The 21,640-nt window shown below is 38.4% G+C and overlaps 1 protein-coding gene across 2 annotated transcripts in view; it reads left to right on the top strand.

The window, feature by feature from the left end:
- inpp5a (inositol polyphosphate-5-phosphatase A) overlaps window positions 1-21,640 on the top strand; it is a 483,620-nt gene that overhangs the window by 367,791 nt on the left and 94,189 nt on the right. For both annotated transcript variants that reach the window (XM_073027526.1, XM_073027527.1), the window contains exon 9: window positions 20,094-20,178. In XM_073027526.1, the coding sequence (XP_072883627.1) occupies window positions 20,094-20,178 (85 nt within the window). The remainder of the gene's footprint in view (window positions 1-20,093; window positions 20,179-21,640) is intronic.

The raw sequence follows: 21,640 nt of genomic DNA, 5'->3' as shown, positions 1-21,640 counted from the left end.
AATCCAAATACTGCATAATCGGGAAACAAATTTGTTGGAAGCAGAAAAGATGCACTATACCAGATTACACATGTCCTAATAATAATCCTTCTTGTGAGGGAAATAAATTGTGAAAATGTGAGAGTGCGATTCAGCGGGTGTGCTGTCTATAAAGCTGGAACTCCTCAATCAATTGAATTTTTGTGCTGATGGTATTTGCCAAACTGGCAGTAAGAACAAAGGATTGGTGATTAACTATGTGCTATGTATATCGTGCCTGTCATTCACAAATTAACTTGTTTATCATCTAGTGAGACTTAAGCTAATTACTGGCTATTGGTTGTAGGTTTCCATTGTACTTCCCAGTGCCAGCAAAAGGGGGGAATGAAGAAACTTCCATTTTTAAAGAAAAGCCCAGTGCAGTTGCAAAAGATTCATTGTTATTTGAAAGCCTGTCTGGAATATTTAGCGGTTCCTTCTTTCTAAATTATACCGGTGTCAGCGTTCAACATAAACCCCTCACTGCTTCAGTGTGTGTAACAAAAGCAAAAGGACAGAAATATTCAGCTTGTCGGCAAGCTTCTATGGAGAGAGAAATGGGGTTGACCTGCAATATTAACTCTGTTTCTGCATGGCATGTATTTCCAATTTTATTCTGTTTTTAATTCAGATTTCCAGTGTTTCGCAGTTTTGTGATTACATTCAGTTAACATTCAAGCTTAGGTGGTTAAGGCAACAAAATTTTTCTTCTAACCATGCATTCCAAATTACATAAAAGCATTTCTTATGTAACAATAAGAAAAATGATAGTGTGCTTTATAGAATAAATTTATTTATACTATGGGCAGTGCCTCTCTAACTCCCAGTGATTTTATAGAATTTCGTCTTTGATATGAGGATGAAACCATTAAAAGGAACAAGTTCTAGTCCAAGAATTAACATGACATATTTTGCAGAAGAGAGGATATGATCATCTCCTAAAATTAGTTTATATCTTTGAAATTCTCCTCTGACCTTTCTCATTAACAAGGTGTTTTCACCCAAAGAACTGCTGCTCACTGGATGTTCATTACCTTTTGCACCATTCTCTGTAAACTCTAGAGACTTGTTATGCATGAAAATCCCAGGAAATCAGCAATTTGTGAGATACTCAAACGACCCCGTCTGGCACCAACAGTCATTCCATGGTTAAAGTCACTTAGATCACATTTCTTCCCCATTCTGATGTTTAGTCTGAGCAACAACTGAACACCTTGACCGTGTCTTCATGCTCTTATGCTTTGAGTTGTTGCCACATGATTGGTTGATTTGCATTAATAAGCAGGTGTAATAAGTAGTGTATATATATATTCTAAACATTACTGCTAATTGCATAGTATAATACTGGCAAGTAGCTTGTCATCATTGCAATTGCAAAATCAAAACTTCTGCATTTGAAGATCTAACTTATTTATAAAGAAGCGTGTTTATAGAGCAGTGATCATCAAAATCATGGCTTTTTAAAACATTTTTATTTAGAGATACAGCACAATAACAGGCTTTTCTGGCTCACATATGCCCACTGCCCCAATTACACTAATGTGACCAATTAGCCTACTAACCTATAAGTCTTTGCAATGTGGAATGAAACTTTAGCACCTGGAGAAAGCCCACACCGTCATGAGGAAAAGGTACAAACTCCTGATGGACAGCACTGAACTGAACCTGGGTCGCTGCTGCTGTAACTGCTATGCTATTGCACTGTGGTTCTTTCTCAGCATGATTTTCCAGGACTAACAGTATATCTATCCTTTGATTCCCTTCATACTCAGATATGTATCAATGTACTTAGTGATTAAGCCTCTGCAAACCTCTGGAGTCGGGAATTCCAAAGATTCATCTGAGTGAAAACATTTTTCACTCTTAAAAGGACAACACATTCTTTGAGAATTGTATTGCCAGTTTTAAACTCCTCAGTCAGACAGCACGCATCAAGCACTTTAAGAATTTTGGAATTGGGACAATAGATGTAAGTGACCATGCACCTATATATTTATCTGTTGATTTTGACCTACAACCAAAGAGTACTATTTGGAAACTAAATTCAAGTCTACTCAATGATCCATACTTTAAGGAACAAATTAAAAAAGAAATTGGTCTCTACTTAGAATTTAATGATAATGGAAAGGCTTCACCTCCCATTTTATGGGATACTCTGAAGGCGGTCTTAAGAGGGAAAATTATAGCGATATCTTCATATAAGAAAAAAAAGGAATAAAACATTAGAGGAATTACAAAATAGGCTGAAGGAACTAGAGAAACTGAAAAAAAGATAGCAGAAAATACAATTCATAGAATTAGGGACCCAAGAACGAAAATGATAAAAAATAATCTAAGTGAAATTCAAGAAGCTTTTGAAGTGTTTTACAAAACGCTATATTCCAAAGTTCCAGGGGGAAGCATAACCCAAATTGAATTCTTGAATTCTTCTTGAATTCTCTAGAGTTACCCACTTTAAGCGAAGAACAAAATAGAAGGATGATTGCTGACATAACTGAAGTTGAATTAAAAGCTGCAATTAGTAGGTTTAAATTAAGTAAGTCACCAGGATCAGATGGGTATACGGCAGAGTGGTACAAAGAATTTAAAAATGAGTTAATTCCTGTTTTACTCCCCACACTGAACTGGGCTCTAAAAAAGGCACAAATGCCACCCAGTTGGAAGGAAGCGATAATCTCAGCTATACCAAAAGAAGGCAAGGATAAAATGGAATGCGGGTCATTTAGACCAATATCCATTCTTAATGTAGATTATAGGTTATTTACCTCCATCATGGCCAAACGATTAGATGAGTTTCTACCCACACTGATACGTAATGATCAGACAGGTTTTATACGACAACGCCAGACTCAAGACAATATACGAAGGACACTTCACATTATGGATCATATGCAAAAAAATAAAATCGAAGCAATAGTGATTAGCGTGGACGCTGAAAAAGCATTTGATTCGGTTAATTGGAATTTTCTTTACAGAGTTTTACATAGATTTGGTTTCCAAGACACAATTATTAAAACTATACAGACATTATATGACAATCCTACTGCTAGGATTAAAATCAATGGATATTTATCAAATAGTCTTATCCTAGAAAGGGGCACGAGACAGGGTTGTGCATGGTCACCACTACTCTTCGCCCTATATCTGGAACCATTAGCTCAATACATCAGACAAAATGAAGATATCAGGGGAATTACTATTAAAGGGACAGAGCATAAATTGGCTTGTTATGCGGATGACATTTTGATCTATCTAGGGCAACCAACATACTCTCTACCTAATTTGATGCAATCCTTTGAACAATATGGTCATTGATCAGGATACAAGATCAACATAGATAAAACCCAATTACTTTCATATTACTATAGCCCACCAAGAGAAATTGAAAGTCGATACCCCTGGGCATGGCACACAGAGTCTTTCAGATATTTCGGCATCATTATGCCAAAAGATTTGGCAAAATTACCAGAATGTAGTTATCAGCCTCTATATAAAAAAATTAAGGAAGATGTGGCAAGATGGAGCCTGATTCCTTTTTTAGTCTCAGTTCAAGGATTGAGTCTATTAAAATGAATATACTGCCCAGACTGTTATATCTCTTTCAGACTCTACCAATAGAGATTAATCAAAATTAATTCAATGAATGGAACAAGATGCTATCAAGGTATATTTGGCAGGGTGAAAAGCCTAGAATTCGTCTCAAAACTTTGCAATTAGCAAAGGAAAAGGGAGGATGGGGCTTGCCTTCCCTTAGAGATTATTATTTTGCAGCACAGTTGAGAGCTGTGATATGTTGGTATAACCCATCATATGACGCTCAATGGAAAAACATTGAGGAGTGGGTACTTCCTATCTCCATACAAGCAATTTTGGCTGATAACAACCTGCAAAGGTACATAAATACTATTGATAACTCATTGGTGAAATTGACTCTTAAAATATGGAAAAACACTATAAAAGAATATCATCTAGAGGGAGATACTGCAATTCTTAAATGGTGTGCATATGACTCTGATTTTACACCAAATAAATTGGATGCTAGATGTAAGGACTGGACAGCTAAAGGAATAACAGTTCTTTGCAACATAATGAAAGAAGGAACACTGTTCAGTTTTGAAATGCTTAAAGAGAAACACTTATTAGAAAAACAAGATTTTTATCGGTACTTACAGATGCGACAATATGTTAATAAGATGCTTAAAAATGTAACCAAGGCAAATACATGCTTGATAGAGCTCTTTAGAAAAGCATATAATTCAGATAATGGTAGTAGAATCATTTCAAGCATGTATAAGGGGTTGTCAAATCTTAAAACACATTCAACTTCATACATTAAAACAAAATGGGAGAAGGAAGGAGGGATAATTATATCTGAGGAAGAATGGACAACAATATGGAGATATCAATGAAAGTGGACCAGTTCACAGAAATGGAGGGAGTTTGGATGGAAAAACTTGATAAGATATTTTATTACACCCTCTCAGAAATCCCATTATGATGGTAGCCTCCCTGTTTGCTGGAGAAATTGTGGAAATCAAAATGCAAATCATTATCATATTTTTTGGGACTGCCCTGTTATCAAAAACTATTGGAGGGGGATACACAATGCCCTACAAGACATCTTTAAATGTGAAATACCCTTGGAGTGTAAGACCATATATTTTGGATATATACCTCAAGAATGGTTGAAAAGAGATAAATATTTAATGAATATACTGTTGGCTGGTAAAAAGACTCTTACTAGGAAATGGTTATCACAGGAGAACCCAACTTTAAATACATGGATGGAAATTACAATGGACATTTACAAAATGGAGAAGATAACAGCATCTGTTAATCATAAGCTGGAACAATTTGATTCATACTGGGAAAAACGGTTTAACTACATAATGCCTCATAGGCCTGATTTTATTCTCACAAATCAATGAATCTGTTGTAAAAAAAAGATCACTCCCTACTTGTACATAGTTCTTTCCTTTTGCTTGTTTTTTTCTTTCCACTCTTTTCTATAAGTGTATACCCCAGATAAATACTTTATGGATATTTTATGATATATATGATTATATGGTGTATATGTACAATGTCTGAAATACATCTTATGGAAATGTTTGTTTGATGAACTTCAATAAAAAAATAAATTACAAAAAAAAAGAATTTTGCACTTTGATAATAATCTCCTCCCATTCTTTTCTAAACTCTAGGGAATATAATTCCAGATTATTCCACCTCCCCTCATTATGTAAACTTGCCATTCCTGAAGCCAATCTACTGATTGTTTTTGCTTTATTCCACATTACGTTCCATCTTCCTGTGTTTTCACACAACTTCCTGAAGCCCCTTTGTCTCCTTTTTGTATTCATAATTTCCACTTAATTTAATATCATTATCAGCAGGTTTGGAAGTATGTAGTAGTAGTAGAGCAATCATTCGAATCGACTATGACATTCTCTTAAGGGTTGTCCGTTGGAGGGTCCTCAGGTGGCTGTGGAGGCCAATCCAGGATCCACATTTTCTGGTGCAGTTTATACAAGAGTAAGTAGTGGCTATGATTAGTGGCTGGGTCTTTTGGAAATGTGACAAAAGTGTGGATATAGATTGTTAGTAGCTGGGTTCCAAGCCTACCAACTCAAGAATGATCAATTCATCACCATTCTTTTCTTTCTGTGTGCTAGCAATCTTTCTGTCCATGTGTATTTCTCCTGATTCTGTGTTCACTAACCTTGGTCATCTTCCTCTTGTGTGAGATCAAGAATCTTCAGACAATCCAAGTGCAAAACATCCATAGGTTCCACCTTATTTATTAGCCAAATATTACTTCCTTTTCATAAATCTAAAGTATTCAAATATTACATCATAATATTTACATTTTCCATAATTCAGGAGGTTTCACAGTTGTAGGAAAAAAGCCTTTACATTTCATTTCAGTTAACCTATATTGTATATTGGAACAACACACACAAAATGCTGGTGGAATGCTGCAGGCCAGGCAGCATCTATAGGGAGAAGCACTGTCAATGTTTCGGGCCAAGACCCTTCGTCAGGACTAACTGAAGAGACAGATACTAAGAGATTTGAAAGTAGTGGGGGGAGGGGTAATTGCGAAACGATAGGAGAAGACCGGAGGGGGTGGGATAAAGCTAAGAGCTGGAAAGGTGATTGGCGAAAGTGATACAGAGCTGGAGAAGGGAAAGGATCATGGGACGGGAGGCCTCGGGAGAAAGAAAGGGGGAGGGGGGGAGCACCAAAGGGAGATGGAGAACAGGCAAAGTGATGGGCAGAGAGAGAGAAAAAAAAAACAAACAACTAAATATGTCAGGGATGGGATAAGAAGGGGAGGAGGGGCATTAACGGAAGTTAGAGAAGTCAATGTTCATGCCATCAGGTTGGAGGCTACCCAACCGGTATATAAGGTGTTGTTCCTCCAACCTGAGTGTGGCTTTATCTTGACAGTAGAGGAGGCCATGGATAGACATATCAGAATGGGAATGGGCAGTGGAATTAAAATGTGTGAGCACTGGGAAATCCTGCTTTCTCTGACCGACCGAGCGTAGGTGTTCAGCGAAACGGTCTCCCAGTCCTAGGTTGGAGGAACAACACCTTATATACCGGCTGGGTAGCCTCCAACCTGATGGCATGAACATTGACTTCTCTAACTTCCGTTAATGCCCCTCCTCCCCTTCTTATCCCATCCCTGACATATTTAGTTGTTTGTTTTTTTTCTCTCTCTGCCCATCACTCTGCAGGTTCTCCATCTCCCTCTGGTGCTCCCCTCCACATTCTTTCTCCTGAGGCCTCCCGTCCCATGATCCTTTACCTTCTCCAGCTCTGTATCACTTTCGCCAATCACCTTTCCAGCTCTTAGCTTCATCCCACCCCCTCCGGTCTTTTCCTATCGTTTTGCATTTCCCCCTCCCCCCACTACTTTCAAATCTCTTAGTATCTGCCTCTTCAGTTAGTCCTGACGAAGGGTCTCGGCCCGAAACGTCGACAGTGCTTCTCCTTATAGATGCTGCCTGGCCTGCTGTGTTCCACCAGCATTTTGTGTGTGTTGTTTGAATTTCCAGCATCTACAGATTTCCTCGTGTTTGTATATTAGAATACACTTATGCAGTTCTTCATATGATGCAGTAAGTTATAGAAACAGTAGTTGGCTATGTGCATCTTAAACATGTTCTGTCATTCAATAACATCATGCCTGATCCTTCACTTCATCTTTTTTCCCCAATTTTCCTTTGATTTCTTGAATTAAATGTTCACAATGATCGAGCATCTGTTGGGCTGAGAATTCCAATGGTTCATAATTCACTCAATGAAGAAATGTCTCTTTGTCATGGGGATAAGTACATAATAATACTCTTAACACTGTGAGTATATCTGTAACTAGAGGTTCTCCTACAGGGGAAATAGACCTTCACTATCCATTCTCCTATGTCTTCTCTCTGTCTAGGAGGTTGTATATTATTGAATGTTCAAGATTTCATATTAAAATTGGTGGACACATAATCAATCATTCATTTTGATGACAAATTGACCAGATATTTCATGGAAGGAAGATTGCAATAGGAAGAGCTGAGGAATGGCACAGCTTAGATTGCTCTCGTCAAATAGCCTCTTCTTGTGCTGTTATCAATTCTACAATATTAAATGTGATATAGATTGGATTACGAGGCTGGTACGTGTAATTATTATTATAGCATAAAAGCTATGGGCAGTAACTTGATTCATTCCATTTTCAGATTCTCATTTTCTCAAAATCAACACAATTGTTTTTAGTGCTTTGGGAATCATGCCAGTTTTCTTCACTTACACAGTCTCCAAAAACTTTGAAATGTTGTAACTACTTAAACCGATCTTTAGAACTGATTTAATAAACTAATGGTTTGTTTCATAAGTGTTATGCATTTAAAGAGTGATGCAGGTCTATTATTTTTAAACCATCAGGTGAGTTATTGAGTTCTGCGTCAGCCTTTCTCATTTTTTCTAGACTGAGCACTGCTGCTGTTTTGCAGTTAGCAGTAAATTACCATGGGACAATTAACAATTTCCTGGAATTACATTGATCATATTTTATGCTAGATGATGATTGTTGGATCACATGCCGGTCCTCTGCTGCAACAAAAGCAGTTGCAAGAGAACTGAAGCAAAATACTATGGTTAGTCAGCTCGTCACCACTCTCAGAACTTAAGAATATATGGAAATAGGAGCAAAAGTAGAGCAGTTGTCCCCAGAAACCTGTCTGGTCATTCAACAAGAGTAATCCGCCCAAGACCTTAACACCTCTACTGCTGTGATAAGGTTCCTGTCAGGCTGGAGAACACCTCATCTTAGCAGCAAAGGAGATAACCTCTAACATGTCACATGAAAATTGATTTCTCTACTTTCCAGTAATTTCTACCCCCTCCCTCTTCTCTCTTTTTCAGTTTCCCATTCTGGCTCTCCCTTACCCCTTCTCTTCTCCTGACCTGCCCGTCGCTTCCCTCTGGTGCCCCTCCTCCTTTTCATTCTCTCCTATCAGGCTCTTTATTGTTCAGCCCTTTACCTTTTTCTCCTATCATCTCCCAGTTTCTCACTTCACACACCTACCTTCCCCCACATCTGGTGTCACCTGTCACCTTCTAACTTGTACTACTTCTGCTCCTCCCAATGTCTTATTCTGGCTTCTGCCCCCTTCCTTTCTAGTCCTGACAAAGGATCTCAGCCTGAACTGTCAACCGTTTATTCCCTTCCATAGATACTGCCTGACCTGCTGAGTCCGTCCAGCACTTTGTCCGTGTTACTCTGGATTTCTAGCGTCTTCAGAATCTCTTGAGTTTATCTTAATACCTCTTCTCATGTCCACATTCTTTTTGAATGTTATAACCCTGCTCTTTAAATACCTTCAGTAATTTGGTTGGCATGACCATCTAGAGAAGGTAATATCACAGGTTCACCACCTTTGGTCTACGCAATTCCTGTGAATCTCACTTTTAAATTATGCCCCCTTGTAACTTTTTTTTTAAATGTTTACTTAAGATATCGTGTAGAATAGGCCCTTCTGAAACTTTGAGCCGCGACACCCAGCAACCCCCGATTTAATCCTAACCTAATCATGAGACAATTTGCTATGACCCATTAATCTATTGACCGGTACGTCTTTAGTCAGGGAGAGGAATCCCACACAATCTCAGGGAGAGCATAGAAACTCCTTACAGACAGTGGCGGGATTTGAACCCAGGTCACTGGCACTGTTAAACATTGTGCTAACCACAACACTATTGTGGCACCCTCCGTGACCCCTTTCTCAGGTCTACCCTAGCTCTCTCAATTTTGAAAAATATCTCAACATCTACCCCCACCCCTTTTGTTTCCCCTCATTCTGGTGGACCTCTCACTCCTTCTATTCCCCTCCCCCATCCCCATGACCTGCCTATCATTTCCTTTGGTTTCCCACCCTTTATTTCATTGTCTACTATACTCTGCTCTCACATTCCTTCTTCAGCCCTCTGCGTCTTCTACCTATCACATCCCTTCTTCTCACATTCATTCCCTTTCATCCCCTCCCTCTGCCACCCTCCTGCTTCTAGCCGTCACCTATCACATTCTAGCTTGTACTCCTTCTGCTCCCCCACCACCCCTGTCACCTCCTTATTCTGGATTTGCCCCCATTCTTTTCCAGTCCTGATGAAGGCCTCGATTCGGCTGTTTTTTTCCATGCTGCTTGACTTGCTGAGTTCGTCTCGCAATACCGGTGTGTTTCTCAGCAGCTACCCTGTGTTCTTTTCCTTTATACATTTCAATAAGGTCACCCCTCATTCTTCTAAACTTCAAAGAATACAAATCTTACATTTTCAGCTCTTGATGAAAGGACAACCACCTCATCCAAAGAAATGGCCTAGTGAATCTCTCTGGACTGTTTCCTATACCCTTTCTTAAACAAGTGGAGCAAAACTGTAATGTGTACTCCAGGTTCAGCTTCATCTACATCCTGTACAATTATAAAAAATGTTACTTCAATTCCAAACTCCAACGTCCTTGAAGGCCAATATTGTTTTCCTAATTGGAATGTTGTAACGTAAGGCCTCGATAGAGTGGGTCTGGAGAGGATGTTTCCTATGGTGGGAGAGTTTAAGACCAAAGAACACAGCCTCAAAAAGGAGGAACTTCTTAAGCCAAAGAGTGATAAATCTGTGGAACTCATTGCTACAGGTGGCTGTGGAGGCCTAGTCATTGGGTGTATTTAAGGCAAGGGTTGATAGATACTTGATTAATCACAGCATGAAAGGAAACGGGCAGAAGGCAGATTATTGGGGCTGAGAGGTAAAATGGACCAGTCATGATGAAATGGTGTAGATTCAATGGGCCAAATGGCCTAATTCTGTTCCTATATCTTATGACCTTTAACTACTTGCTGTAACTCATCTCTATCAGTGTTTCATGTACATCACATCAACTCCAAAACAGAAATTTTGTCCACAGGAATCTACTAAAGACAAATTTAAAGACTGTGCCCAGTTGTCAGAAGGCAATTCCAATGGGGAAGGATGATATACAGTTGCCAGAAAAAGTTTGTGAACCCCTTGCAATTACCTAGTTTTCTGCATTGATTATGCATAAAATGGGGTCTGATCTTCATCTAAATCACAATAATAGACAAACATAATTTGCCTAAACTAATAACACACAAACAATTCTACTTCTTCTCAGTAATACTGAGTACACCATTTAAACAATGACAGTCTGGGTTCAAAAAAGCATGTGAACCTCTGGGTATTGCCTTCTACAAAAGTTATTTGGAGTCAGGTGTGCCAATCAATGAAATGAGATTGGAGGTGTGGGTTGTAGAGGTGTCCTGGCGTTTAAAAAAGACACACAAAGTCAGGTTACTGACAGAGCCTGTTCTTCTCAAGAAAGATCTGTTTATGTACACCATGCCTTGATCAAAAAAACTTTCAGAGGACCTTAGAAGAAGAATTGTAGAGATGCATGAAGCTGGAAAAGGCTATAAAAGCATTTCTAAAGACCTGAGCGTTCATCAGTCCACAGTAAGAGAAATTGTCTGCAAATGGAGGAATCTCAATACTGTTGCTACTCTTCCTAGGAGTGGGTGTCTGCAAAAATCACATGAAGAGCACAATGTGCAATGCTGAAGGAGGTGAGAAAGAACCTGAGTAACAGCAAAAGACCCACAGAAATTTATAGAACTTACTAAAGTCTCTGTTTTGAGTTCACTGAAAGAAAACACTGAACAAGAATGGTGTTCATGGAAGGATACCATGGAGGAAACCGCTGCTGTCCAAAAAAAACATTACTGAACATCTCAAGTTTCCAGGCCAATATTCTGGTGCACAGATGAGAAAAAAGTTGAACTTCTTGGCAGAAATGCGCACTGCTTTTTGGAGGAAAAAGGGCACTGCACACCAACACCAAAACCTCATCCCAACAGTGAAGCATGGTGGAAGGAGCATTATGGTTTGGGGCGGCTTTGCTGACTCAGGGACTGGACAGCTTGCAACCATTGAGGGAACAATGAATCCAAAATTGTATCAAGACATTTTACAGGAAAATGTCAGGATAGCAGTCCATCACCTGAAGTTTAATAGAAGCTGGATGATGCAACAAGACGATGATCTGAAACACGAGTAAATTCACAACAGAATGGTTTAAAAAGAAGAAGATTCATGTTTTGAGATGTCCAAGTCTGATTCCAGATCTTAACCCAACTGTTATGCTATGGTGTAACCTAAAGAGGGCTGGTCATGACAGGTATCTCAGAAATATTGATGAACTAAAACAGTTTTGTATGAGGGAATGGTCTGAAATTTCTCCAAGCCATTGTGCAGGATTGATCAACAGTTAAGTGAAATGTTTGGTTGAAGTTATTGCTGTAAAATGGGGTCACACCATTTACTGAAAACAAAGGTTCACGTACTTTTTCCAGCAAATACATGTAATATTGGATCATTTTTCTCAACAAATAAATGAACAAGTAAAATGTTTTGTGTTATTTATTTAATTAGGTTCTCTTTATCTAGTTTTAGGACGTGAAGATATGACCGCATTTTAGGTCATACTAATGCAGAAATAGAGAAAATTATAAAGGGTTCTAAAATTCTAAGCACAACTGTATAAATGATGAAAAAAGTAGAGAAAAAAACAAGATTCGCTGTGCAATAAGAAAATTGTGGCTGTCTGTACTGGAAAATGCCAAATAGGTAGAGGTGATTTTTCCTTAGAAGAGGAATGACTGAGGGATGACTTGATGGAAAATTTAAAAGACTTTAGAAGGAATAGTTATTTTTCCACTTGCTGAGACAGACAGAACTAGAGGCTATAAATATAAATTGGGTATTAATAAATCCAGAAGCGAATGTGGGAGAGTTTTTTATTTGGAGAGTGATAAAAATGTAGAATTCACCATAACAAGTTAAGTATTGGTGAATTGAAGAGAAAGCTTGAGATAGGAAGTATTCATGAGATTGGATAAAAAGAAGAGCTTTCTAAAGATTCATAGTCCACTGAGCGAAGAAAATTTTTGTCATCGCGTTTCTAATTGCTAGTCCTGATAAAGGGTCTTGGCCTGAAACATCGACTGTTTACTCTTTTCTGTGAATGCTGCCTGGTCTGCTGAGTTTCTCCAGCAATTTGTGTGTGTTGCTCTTAATTGCTAGAGACTGGGTGGTGGGCATAAAAGCTGGCATGGATGTTTGAGCAAAGTGGCTTGTTTCTTTCCTGAATGTATTGAATGTTGTCAGGTGAGAGGTATGCCTTGTAGGAAATAACTAGCAGCATAGATCTCTGGGGCTGAAATAGATAGTGGATGACTGAAATGAATTAAACATTAAATGTTAGTGGCTCCTGTAGGCAAGAATAATGGATGAATATGTGACACATTTCTCTGACATCTTTCTGTCTCCTCTATCAATGGATGTATTAACCTATTTGAAATAGTTACAGAGGAATGTCATCAGAATGCTGTTATTACTAACACAGTAAGTTCTCACCTCAGAACAGTTGAGCTCCAAACATCCATCATCCTGCTCTGCCACTGAGAAAATGGAGTAACAGGACTTGTCAGCAGTTGATATTTATACACATAACCTAATCTAACTTCTAGGGGGAGGCATATTTTAATAAAGCTCTAGATTATCTGTGAGGGGAAGGGCTTGCAATTCAGTGAATTAAAGGACTTCTTTTCCAAAAACCTCATTTTCCCAAAACCATTACATAACGTTTCAGGTGATTTTGTAATCAACTTGTGGCAGGCCCCATTTCTGCCAACTCAAAGTACCTTATACAGCATCCACTTTATGTAATTGTGGTCTGTTATGGACAGCAAGAAAAGAACTTGGCGTGGCAGGGATATTGGGGGGAGCGAAAATGTACATGTGGCTTCGCTCAGTCATAATGCCTCATTCTGCCCTCCGTTTCCAAAGGTCTAAGACAGAAATTATCTACTCCTCTACCACCAGAAACCCTCAGAAAAGAACAAAGACCAAATTTCTTCACAATTCTTGCTTGTATTCACCCCAGTAATTTAGATCCACTTTTACTTACAGAACCAATATGACAGGATTTTTAACGGCATATACACAACTGCTCTTTCAGTAATTTGAACAATATGCCTGACGAGAATAATTTTAGTAAGTGTTCCTGATATTTCCTATTGCTTCTCCAGAAACCTGTCATACTCGTCCTCCAGCCTCAAACACAGCCCAATGTAGATTCCCATCAGGGCATAGGAGCCTGTCCCTACCTTCTGAAACCAAAAAGAAGATACGCATGCGCGGCAGAAGGATATCTCTGAGCCTGGCTGATGCTTTGACTCGGAGGAAGGCACTTTGTCTCCTAAATTCAGGCAACTAAATTAGAGATCACTGAATTACTCCACGGGCGGAGCAGTAACTTATCGCACCCAAATACCCTGAGACTGGAAAATATCTGCTTAATAAAGTACTTCACTGACTGCTACATATCAGCATTGAATTGTTGTGTGAATTATGGTGAAGAACAATAGCACAGATAAGTACCAAGCGGTTTGGCTGCCACTGTTTCAGAATTATTGCAACCTTTTTGTATATTTAACTTGACGGCCAAAATAAAAAATTCTTACCACCAGGGTAATTGGCAGAACTAAAGCTACTTTTGACTGTATCTGTCATTCTCCACTGTGTCCACTAACCTTCCTGTGACCTTTAATGCTAGTTTGCATTGCTCCTAGTGACTTCTGTTCTGGATTCTGTGCTTTGGGAGGTCACAGAGACTTTCATTTCATATGGAATGTATGTAAATTTCCCTTTTGTTTGAACATTCTACAGTGCAAGTGCTTAATAAAAATTAGTGACAGTTCTGACAAAACCCACTTTTCTAACAGCTACATATTGCATTTCAAAAATCTCTAATGGCAAATACCAATTTGCCTAAAATCATTACCGAGTAGGAAAACTGGAAGAATAAACTCTTCTCAGCGGTGATAAATTATGTGTTGACCCCCAGAACATCTCTTCTTAGCAGGCTTGATGAATCGTCACCTCATTCAGTCTGTTTGATGGAGCTTATTTTTAAAATCTTTTCACTGATGTCAGCCTGGGATGAATTGGCCAGGAGAAGCATGTTTATAGACTGTGTGAAGAACTTTGTCTTTGTGTGGGAATGTTGGTGACACTGTTATGGTTTGCTTGAATGAACTGTGATGACGCAGCTAATAAGGCATCCTGCTGGGTGTCATGCCAGGCAGCTTTCAGACCTCCCACCTAAAGTCATTCAACTCCAGCCACTGTGGATAATTTTCTATTCCCAATTCTTCCTCTACAAAAAGCAAAGTCAACTTTCACAGGGAATGCCAGATAAGTACTTCAGGAAACAATCTTGTAAACAAAATGTTACCTTCTGACCTGCAGCTGATACCTTGACTTAGAACAATTGAATGATACAGGCTATCGTATTAGGCATGGCAATTAACTGAAAAGGCAACTGATCCTTCTTACAGAATGGCTACGAAATGTTATAGCAAATCAGAGGATTTTGCCCTCAGTCGTTTTACTGCTGCAGTGTCTGACATGGCTACTTTTGTGTTTTTTGTCCTGTTTTTTGACTTTTCAAAAGCTTATGGTTTATTGGCAGCACTGAATTGAGAGGAAAACGTAAGACTCTAAGCTCTTCCATTATTCCGGTAGCACCATCTGTCCTTTGACAGTTGATTCAGGAAGAAATCTCTTTGAATGCCTTCGGTTTTATCCCTTTTAGAAAGGCCAGGCCCAAATTTCAAAGTGTTTTATCTGCACCAATCAGAAGAGACGTTCTTAAAATAATGTCCTGTTTCTGAAACGTTTTAATTTCTATTTAAAAATCAAATTGCCATTTCCCCCCATACATCAGGCAGGTAACTATGTTATATCAAACAGGGGACTGTGTACTTGCCCAATTCTGACTCCCACATTCAGATGTATAAAACCTCCATAAAGTCAAAGTTCTTGTTGCATATACATTTTTGATTTGTAACATTGCAAATTTTTGATGAAATGTGCAAGCAGTCATACAAGGTGAAATTAAAAACTAACAAAGTCTGTGCTCATAGTGTAGTGGTATCTGTGTTGGACTTCAGAACAAGATGTCCTCGGTTCAAATCCGGCCGGCTCCTTGAACTTTTTCCATCCATGCTGGATTGAGTGTTGAGCTAGCAACTCAGCCTCGTAAAACTGACAAAAGCTAAAGAAATGGCAAAATTGCTGTCCAATGTGCCAAACAGGATGCAGGGAGGTCTCTAAAAGCAAACAAAATTACAAAATTACGAGATTTTAAAAAAGATCAGTATCTCATTAAATATAGCTATAGTGTATTCATGACTAACCTAAGAAGTTCACAATTGTCAAACATCTTTGTCGAAATACAAAGTGTGCTTGTGTCAGTGATTGCATTGAAGAGTACGATGTTATTTTTATACTGGTGATTTTTACTCTGGATTTCAAGAGGTTGGTGTCACCTTCCAACAATCATAGTGCTCAGTGAAGTGACTTTATGATGGTGATTGTATCCTGGAGCCTGGGTGAAGAAGTAGTGCAACCACAGAGGCTTGACACCAGACCAGTGCTGGCCCCTAGCCTTAAACTTCATTCAGTGTCAAGTGGGCCAAGTGGAACCCTGTTTTACAGATTCAAGGGGAACCTGAAACATGTCGAAAGAAAACCGGTGCAGTTTTTAGGATTCTGAAGAAGCAACAATGTGCTAGAAAGAATTGAAAAGGCACGAATCCCCTTAGGGTGGCAGTGGGCAAATAATATATAGACCTGAGGGCAAGAATATCTATTTCTCCTTCTGGTTAAAAAAAGATTCCCTCCCGCTCCCCTCTTCTATAACCCACTCTGGCCTTTTAGCTCTTCTCACCTGCCTATCACTTACACCTGGGTCTACGCCACCTTCCCTTGCTCATATGGTCCACTCTCCTCTCCTGTCAGATACCTTTTTCTCCAGCCATTGACCTTTCCTACCCACTTGGCTTCACCAATCACCTTCTGGCTAGCCTCCTTTCCCTCTCACTGCCCTATTGTTTTGGTGTCTTCCCTCTTCCTTTTCAGTCCTGAAGAAGGGTCTCGGTCTGAAACGGCAACTGTTTATTCATTTCCGTAGGTGCTGCATGACCTGCTGAGTTCCTCCAGCATTTTGTGTGTGTTGCTTTGGATTTCCAGCATCTGCAGAATCTCGTGTTTATATTATATAGACAGTAGGGTAGAAGTGAGGAACCTAGATCAAAATAGTATATCTTGTATATGATCTCTATTCATCTCCTCAGTTTTAAGTACAGCAGCAAAAAGCATAAGGGCGTGCATCAATTGCTTCAAAATAATAGACAAGGCACTGTGAAAAGTGAAGAATGTTGTAAATTTTTAAAAAGATGTTTTGAATTATTTGATCACTGGGAATCAGTAGTTTTGTTTATACATTTTGTATTACCTGTAAAGAAAGCAAACTGCTATACAGTTCCAGCTGTATGGAGGTAACAAATAGGTTCAATTTTTAAATTTTATGCACAAGTGGGAAAAGACGCAGAAATCACTCAATCTGGTAGCTATACATCCACAGTATTGCAATGAACGGCATCAAAAGCATATAAGACTGATAAAAAATTAATTACTAAAAGATGAGAGAGAGTGGAAAATAGTTCTACTATTTATAGGAACATATGTTTGTACGTACATAGACTTTTGAATGTAGTAGAATAGTGGGAGTTTCTTCATGCAGAAACATAGAAAGCCTACAGCACAAATCAGGCCCTTCAGCCCACAAAATTTTGCCGAACATGTCCCTACCTTAGAAATTTCTAGTCTTCCCCATAGCCCTCTATTTTTCTAAGCTCCATGTACCTATCTAAAAGTCTCTTAAAAGACCCTATCGTATCCACTAGACCCTATCGTATCCACTAGACCCTATCGTATCCGCTAGACCCTATTGTATCCACTAAACCCTATCGTATCCGCTAGACCCTATCATATCTGCTAAACCCTATCGTATCTGCATATGTAGAGACTTCCATAAGTCAGATGTACATAACTTCAGGACAGCCTATTGTCCAGTCAATGTCACAGAGCCTACTTGATTATAATTCAGCTAGGCTGAATCAGAATCAAAATATGTTATTATCACTGACATATGCCATGATATTTGTGGCTTTACAGCAGCAGTACAGTGCCACACATAAGAAATCACTATAAGTTACAATAAGAAATATATTAAAAATAAATTGGATATAAAGTGAGAGAATAATGAGGTAGTGTTCATGAAATTTAATGGCAGAGGGGAGGAAGCTGTTCCTGAAATGTAGAGTGTGTTTATATTTAAAATATTGGAGTTATATTTATTCCCAAGGTGATGTTCAGATCATCTGGCCTTGCCAATACTATGTCCGGCTGCCTTCACTCATATAATATTACCCAAGTCTGCCCTTGCTTCAGCAGATCTGCTGCTGACAATGTCATTGATAACTCTTCGTTCACTGAAGACTTGACTCAATGCATTCCTAACAAATGTATCTTGGTATAATCTGTCAGCGTATTGTCATTCAAAATATGCTGTTTCATCTAACACCACTGATCTTGCTGACTTACAACAGCTCCCATTTAAGTAATGCATTATTTAAAATGTTTATCCATATTTTCAAATCACTCTATATTCTTCCCCTCAGTTTCCATAGCATTACAGCTCCTCTTTGTAACTAAACTCACAGTCATCAACAAATTTATTCGTCAGCAACTTTGATTTCCTTGTGGTGTTATTTCACTATTGCCATCAGGAGAGAGGTACAGGAGCCTCAGGACCCACACCACCAGGTTCAGAAACAGTAATCACCACTCAACCATCAAGTTCTTGAACCTGAGAGGATAATTTCACTCAACTTCATTCACCCCAACACTGAACTGTTCCCACAACCTCTCGAAGCACTTTCAATGACTCTTTATCTTCTGTTCTCAATACTTCCTGGTTATTTATTTATTATTATTATTTTATTTGTGTTTTTAATTTTTCGTATTTACTGTAAATGCCCACAAGAAAATGAATCCCAGTGTTGTATATAGTAACATATATAGTACTTTGATAATAAATTTACTTTGAACATTGAACTTAGTAGTCTGTTTGTAGTTTATTGTTGTCAACTAGTAATGCTCTACACTGGAATTTTCTCTCTAAACTTGCTGTCTCTTCAAATTGCTCATTTCAAATACCTATTTAAAAATTGACCAAGCCATTGGGCATTTTGGTATTAATGTGATAGACTTTGGTGTATACATTATTTTGTTAAGTAATACAAAGCTGGTGGCGATATAAGAGGCAAATCTTCTGCTCTGATAACACAACTTATGCCGTCACTTACCACATATCATGGCACAGTGTCCAGCACTGGGTTTAAACTGGCTGTGCTGCGTCAGTGGACTCCTCATGAACTCGAATGAGGCAGTGAGTTTCCATGACTTACCAGCTCTCATGCTGGGAAATAGAATCATAGAACAATGTAGCACACAAACAGACCCTTTGGCCTATCTAGTCCATGTTGAACTATTTTTCTGCCTAGTCCCATCAACCTGCATCCAGATCGCAGCCCTCCAAACCCCTCCCATCCATGTACTTACGCAAATTTCTCTTAAATATTGAAAACAAATCTGCATCCGCCACTTCCGCTAGCAACTCATCCTACACTCTGGCCACCCTCTGAGTAAAGAAGTTCCCCCTCAGGTTTCCCTTAAACATTTCATCTTTCACACTTAACCCATGACCACCAATTCTAATCTCACCCAACCTCAGTGGAAAGAGCCTAGTTGCATTTACCCTATCTATACCCCTCTATCAAATCTCCCCTCAGTCTCCTACACTCGAGGGAATAAAGTTCTAACCTATTCAACGTATCCCTATAATTCAGGTCCTAAAGTCCCAGCAGTATCCTTGAAAATTTTCTCTACTGTTTCAAACTTATCGAAATTTTTCTTGTAGGTAGGTGATCAGAACTGCACATAATATTCCAAATTAGGCCTCGACCAAATCTGCCCACTGATCAGCCCAAACCCTGGCAAAGGTACAATAACCGCTTCCCATGAATAAGGAAGAATCTGCTGCCAGAAGAAAAGTTTACGGAGTACTTTGTTTTATTTACTTTGATATTTTAATTGTTTTAAGGCGTCAGCATGTGGATTTCAGTCTTTTAACTTTCAATAAAAACTTAATACTTTTTAAATTTTGATGAGCTTTGAAGACAGGACCTCACTGGCTGTCAAAGCCTCTCCAGCTGTGCTCTCTGACATAATTCTTGTATTGAAACAACTGATGTTACTGTGATATGGGGATCCAGCAGATGACTGTCCACAAACCCACACATGACGGAACAGGCACAAGTAGCCCACAGTCTCCAGGCAGCTGAAGATCTGCTCCAAACTTACTTTAATATCAAAAGTTGTTTTATCCAAAGTTCATAATTAAGGAGAAACTCCCCGGTTCTGCACTTTACGGCAGGAAGCCACTTGATGGTGTTTATACCTTAAACTATTTGAAACAAATAAAATTGAGCTGAAATGATACGGAAAATGCAACATGAATTTCCCTGTTTTTACCCTAGGATCACCGACCAACGATATGAGAAGGTGCCACACTTCCTGTTTGGTGATTTTAACTTCAGATTGGATTGTAAAGGTGTTATAGAGGTAGGTGTTGCAGTGTGCATGTTTTACTGTGCTTTATTTCTGTTCCAGTAAGTACTTGCTTTTAACATCAAGAATTAGATGATTTTGCTGCTATAAAGTTGCTTCACAAATGCAAGTTCTTTGTCATTTTCAAGAAATCCAAACTGTTGCTAATAACTGTTACAATTTAATTTTGCAATTAACAAAAAATCAAATAAAAAATGAAGTAGGAGAAGGTGATGAGATTATGTAAGCCACTATATGTAAATATCATTGAAATCATTTATATTATCATATGCAGCACTTACCCCTCTATATGGAAATATCCTGTCCTCTTGCCCTGATATTATTAATACAGTTACAAGCCGCCCCATTTTCTGCTGGAGGGGGAGTTGCAATTTTAGAAAGTGGTTTGTATTGCAATTTTCTATAATGTCAAAACATGTTATCTGTGCATGCGTTGAGCAACGTGAGTTGAAAAAATAGTTGTTGTGTTTATTCATTTAGATTTTCCACATAAATTCCAAGTGATCAACTTTATTCCATATCTCAATATTTTCTGCTATTGATCTGTGAATTCTGTAAAGGCAAATTTCCATCACCCAGATGGTTGTACAGGGGTGTTGAGGAATGGGGGAGGGTGGAACGTCTGTATATATTAACTTTTTAAAGTGAAATGTCACTATTTTTGTTTCATAGCAAATGGGAAATTAGTATGCTTACCATCCCTGACCACTAATGTTCTGATTTGTAAGCTACTGATTAACATCACATGGAGAGTTGAACAGAGTCCAGTGATATCCATGCAGCAGACTATATAATACACAGACAATCTTAATGAATATAAAATTAAATGCAGACAATTATTGGTAAAAAAGAACTTTCGAAGCAAAAGGAAGAAAACAGAGAAGGTATAATTTTACTTATTGGCAAACATTGCAGTAGAAAGAAGTGTAATATTTTGGTAGCATTTGCATGCAGTGAAATAACTTCGGCTGGAAGAATTTCATTTCCCCAGTGAGTGGATGAAACACATCAAATTGTATTACCAAGGTACAAATATTCACCAGAGTTATCCAATCGAATTTTTTTCTTTTACTTTTTATGTAATAAAAAAAACTAAATGCTTCAGATTCACAGGTTTTATTTAGTCCACATGAAAGCTAGGAGCAAGATAACCTAGACATTCAATTCTAATTCAAGTTCAAGATTGTTTAATGTCATTTCCAGTACACAAGTATAAAACAGAATGAAGTAATTATTACTCTGCTCTAATGCAGCACAATAGACACAGTAAGATAAAGAACACAATAATAATAAAAACACAATAAATATAACTACATATCTTATATACATAGATTAATCGTACATCCATAAAGTATTGCTAGGCATAGGAGTGTCTGTACATAATATTGTTGTGTGAATGAAGTCACCGGAGAAGAGTACTGGTAGAATTGAAGTAGTCTCTTTATTCAACAAAGCG

This window comes from Hemitrygon akajei, chromosome 23, assembly GCF_048418815.1.
Source record: "Hemitrygon akajei chromosome 23, sHemAka1.3, whole genome shotgun sequence".
NCBI lineage: Eukaryota > Metazoa > Chordata > Chondrichthyes > Myliobatiformes > Dasyatidae > Hemitrygon > Hemitrygon akajei.
This window is presented reverse-complemented; position numbering and strand designations above follow the sequence as displayed.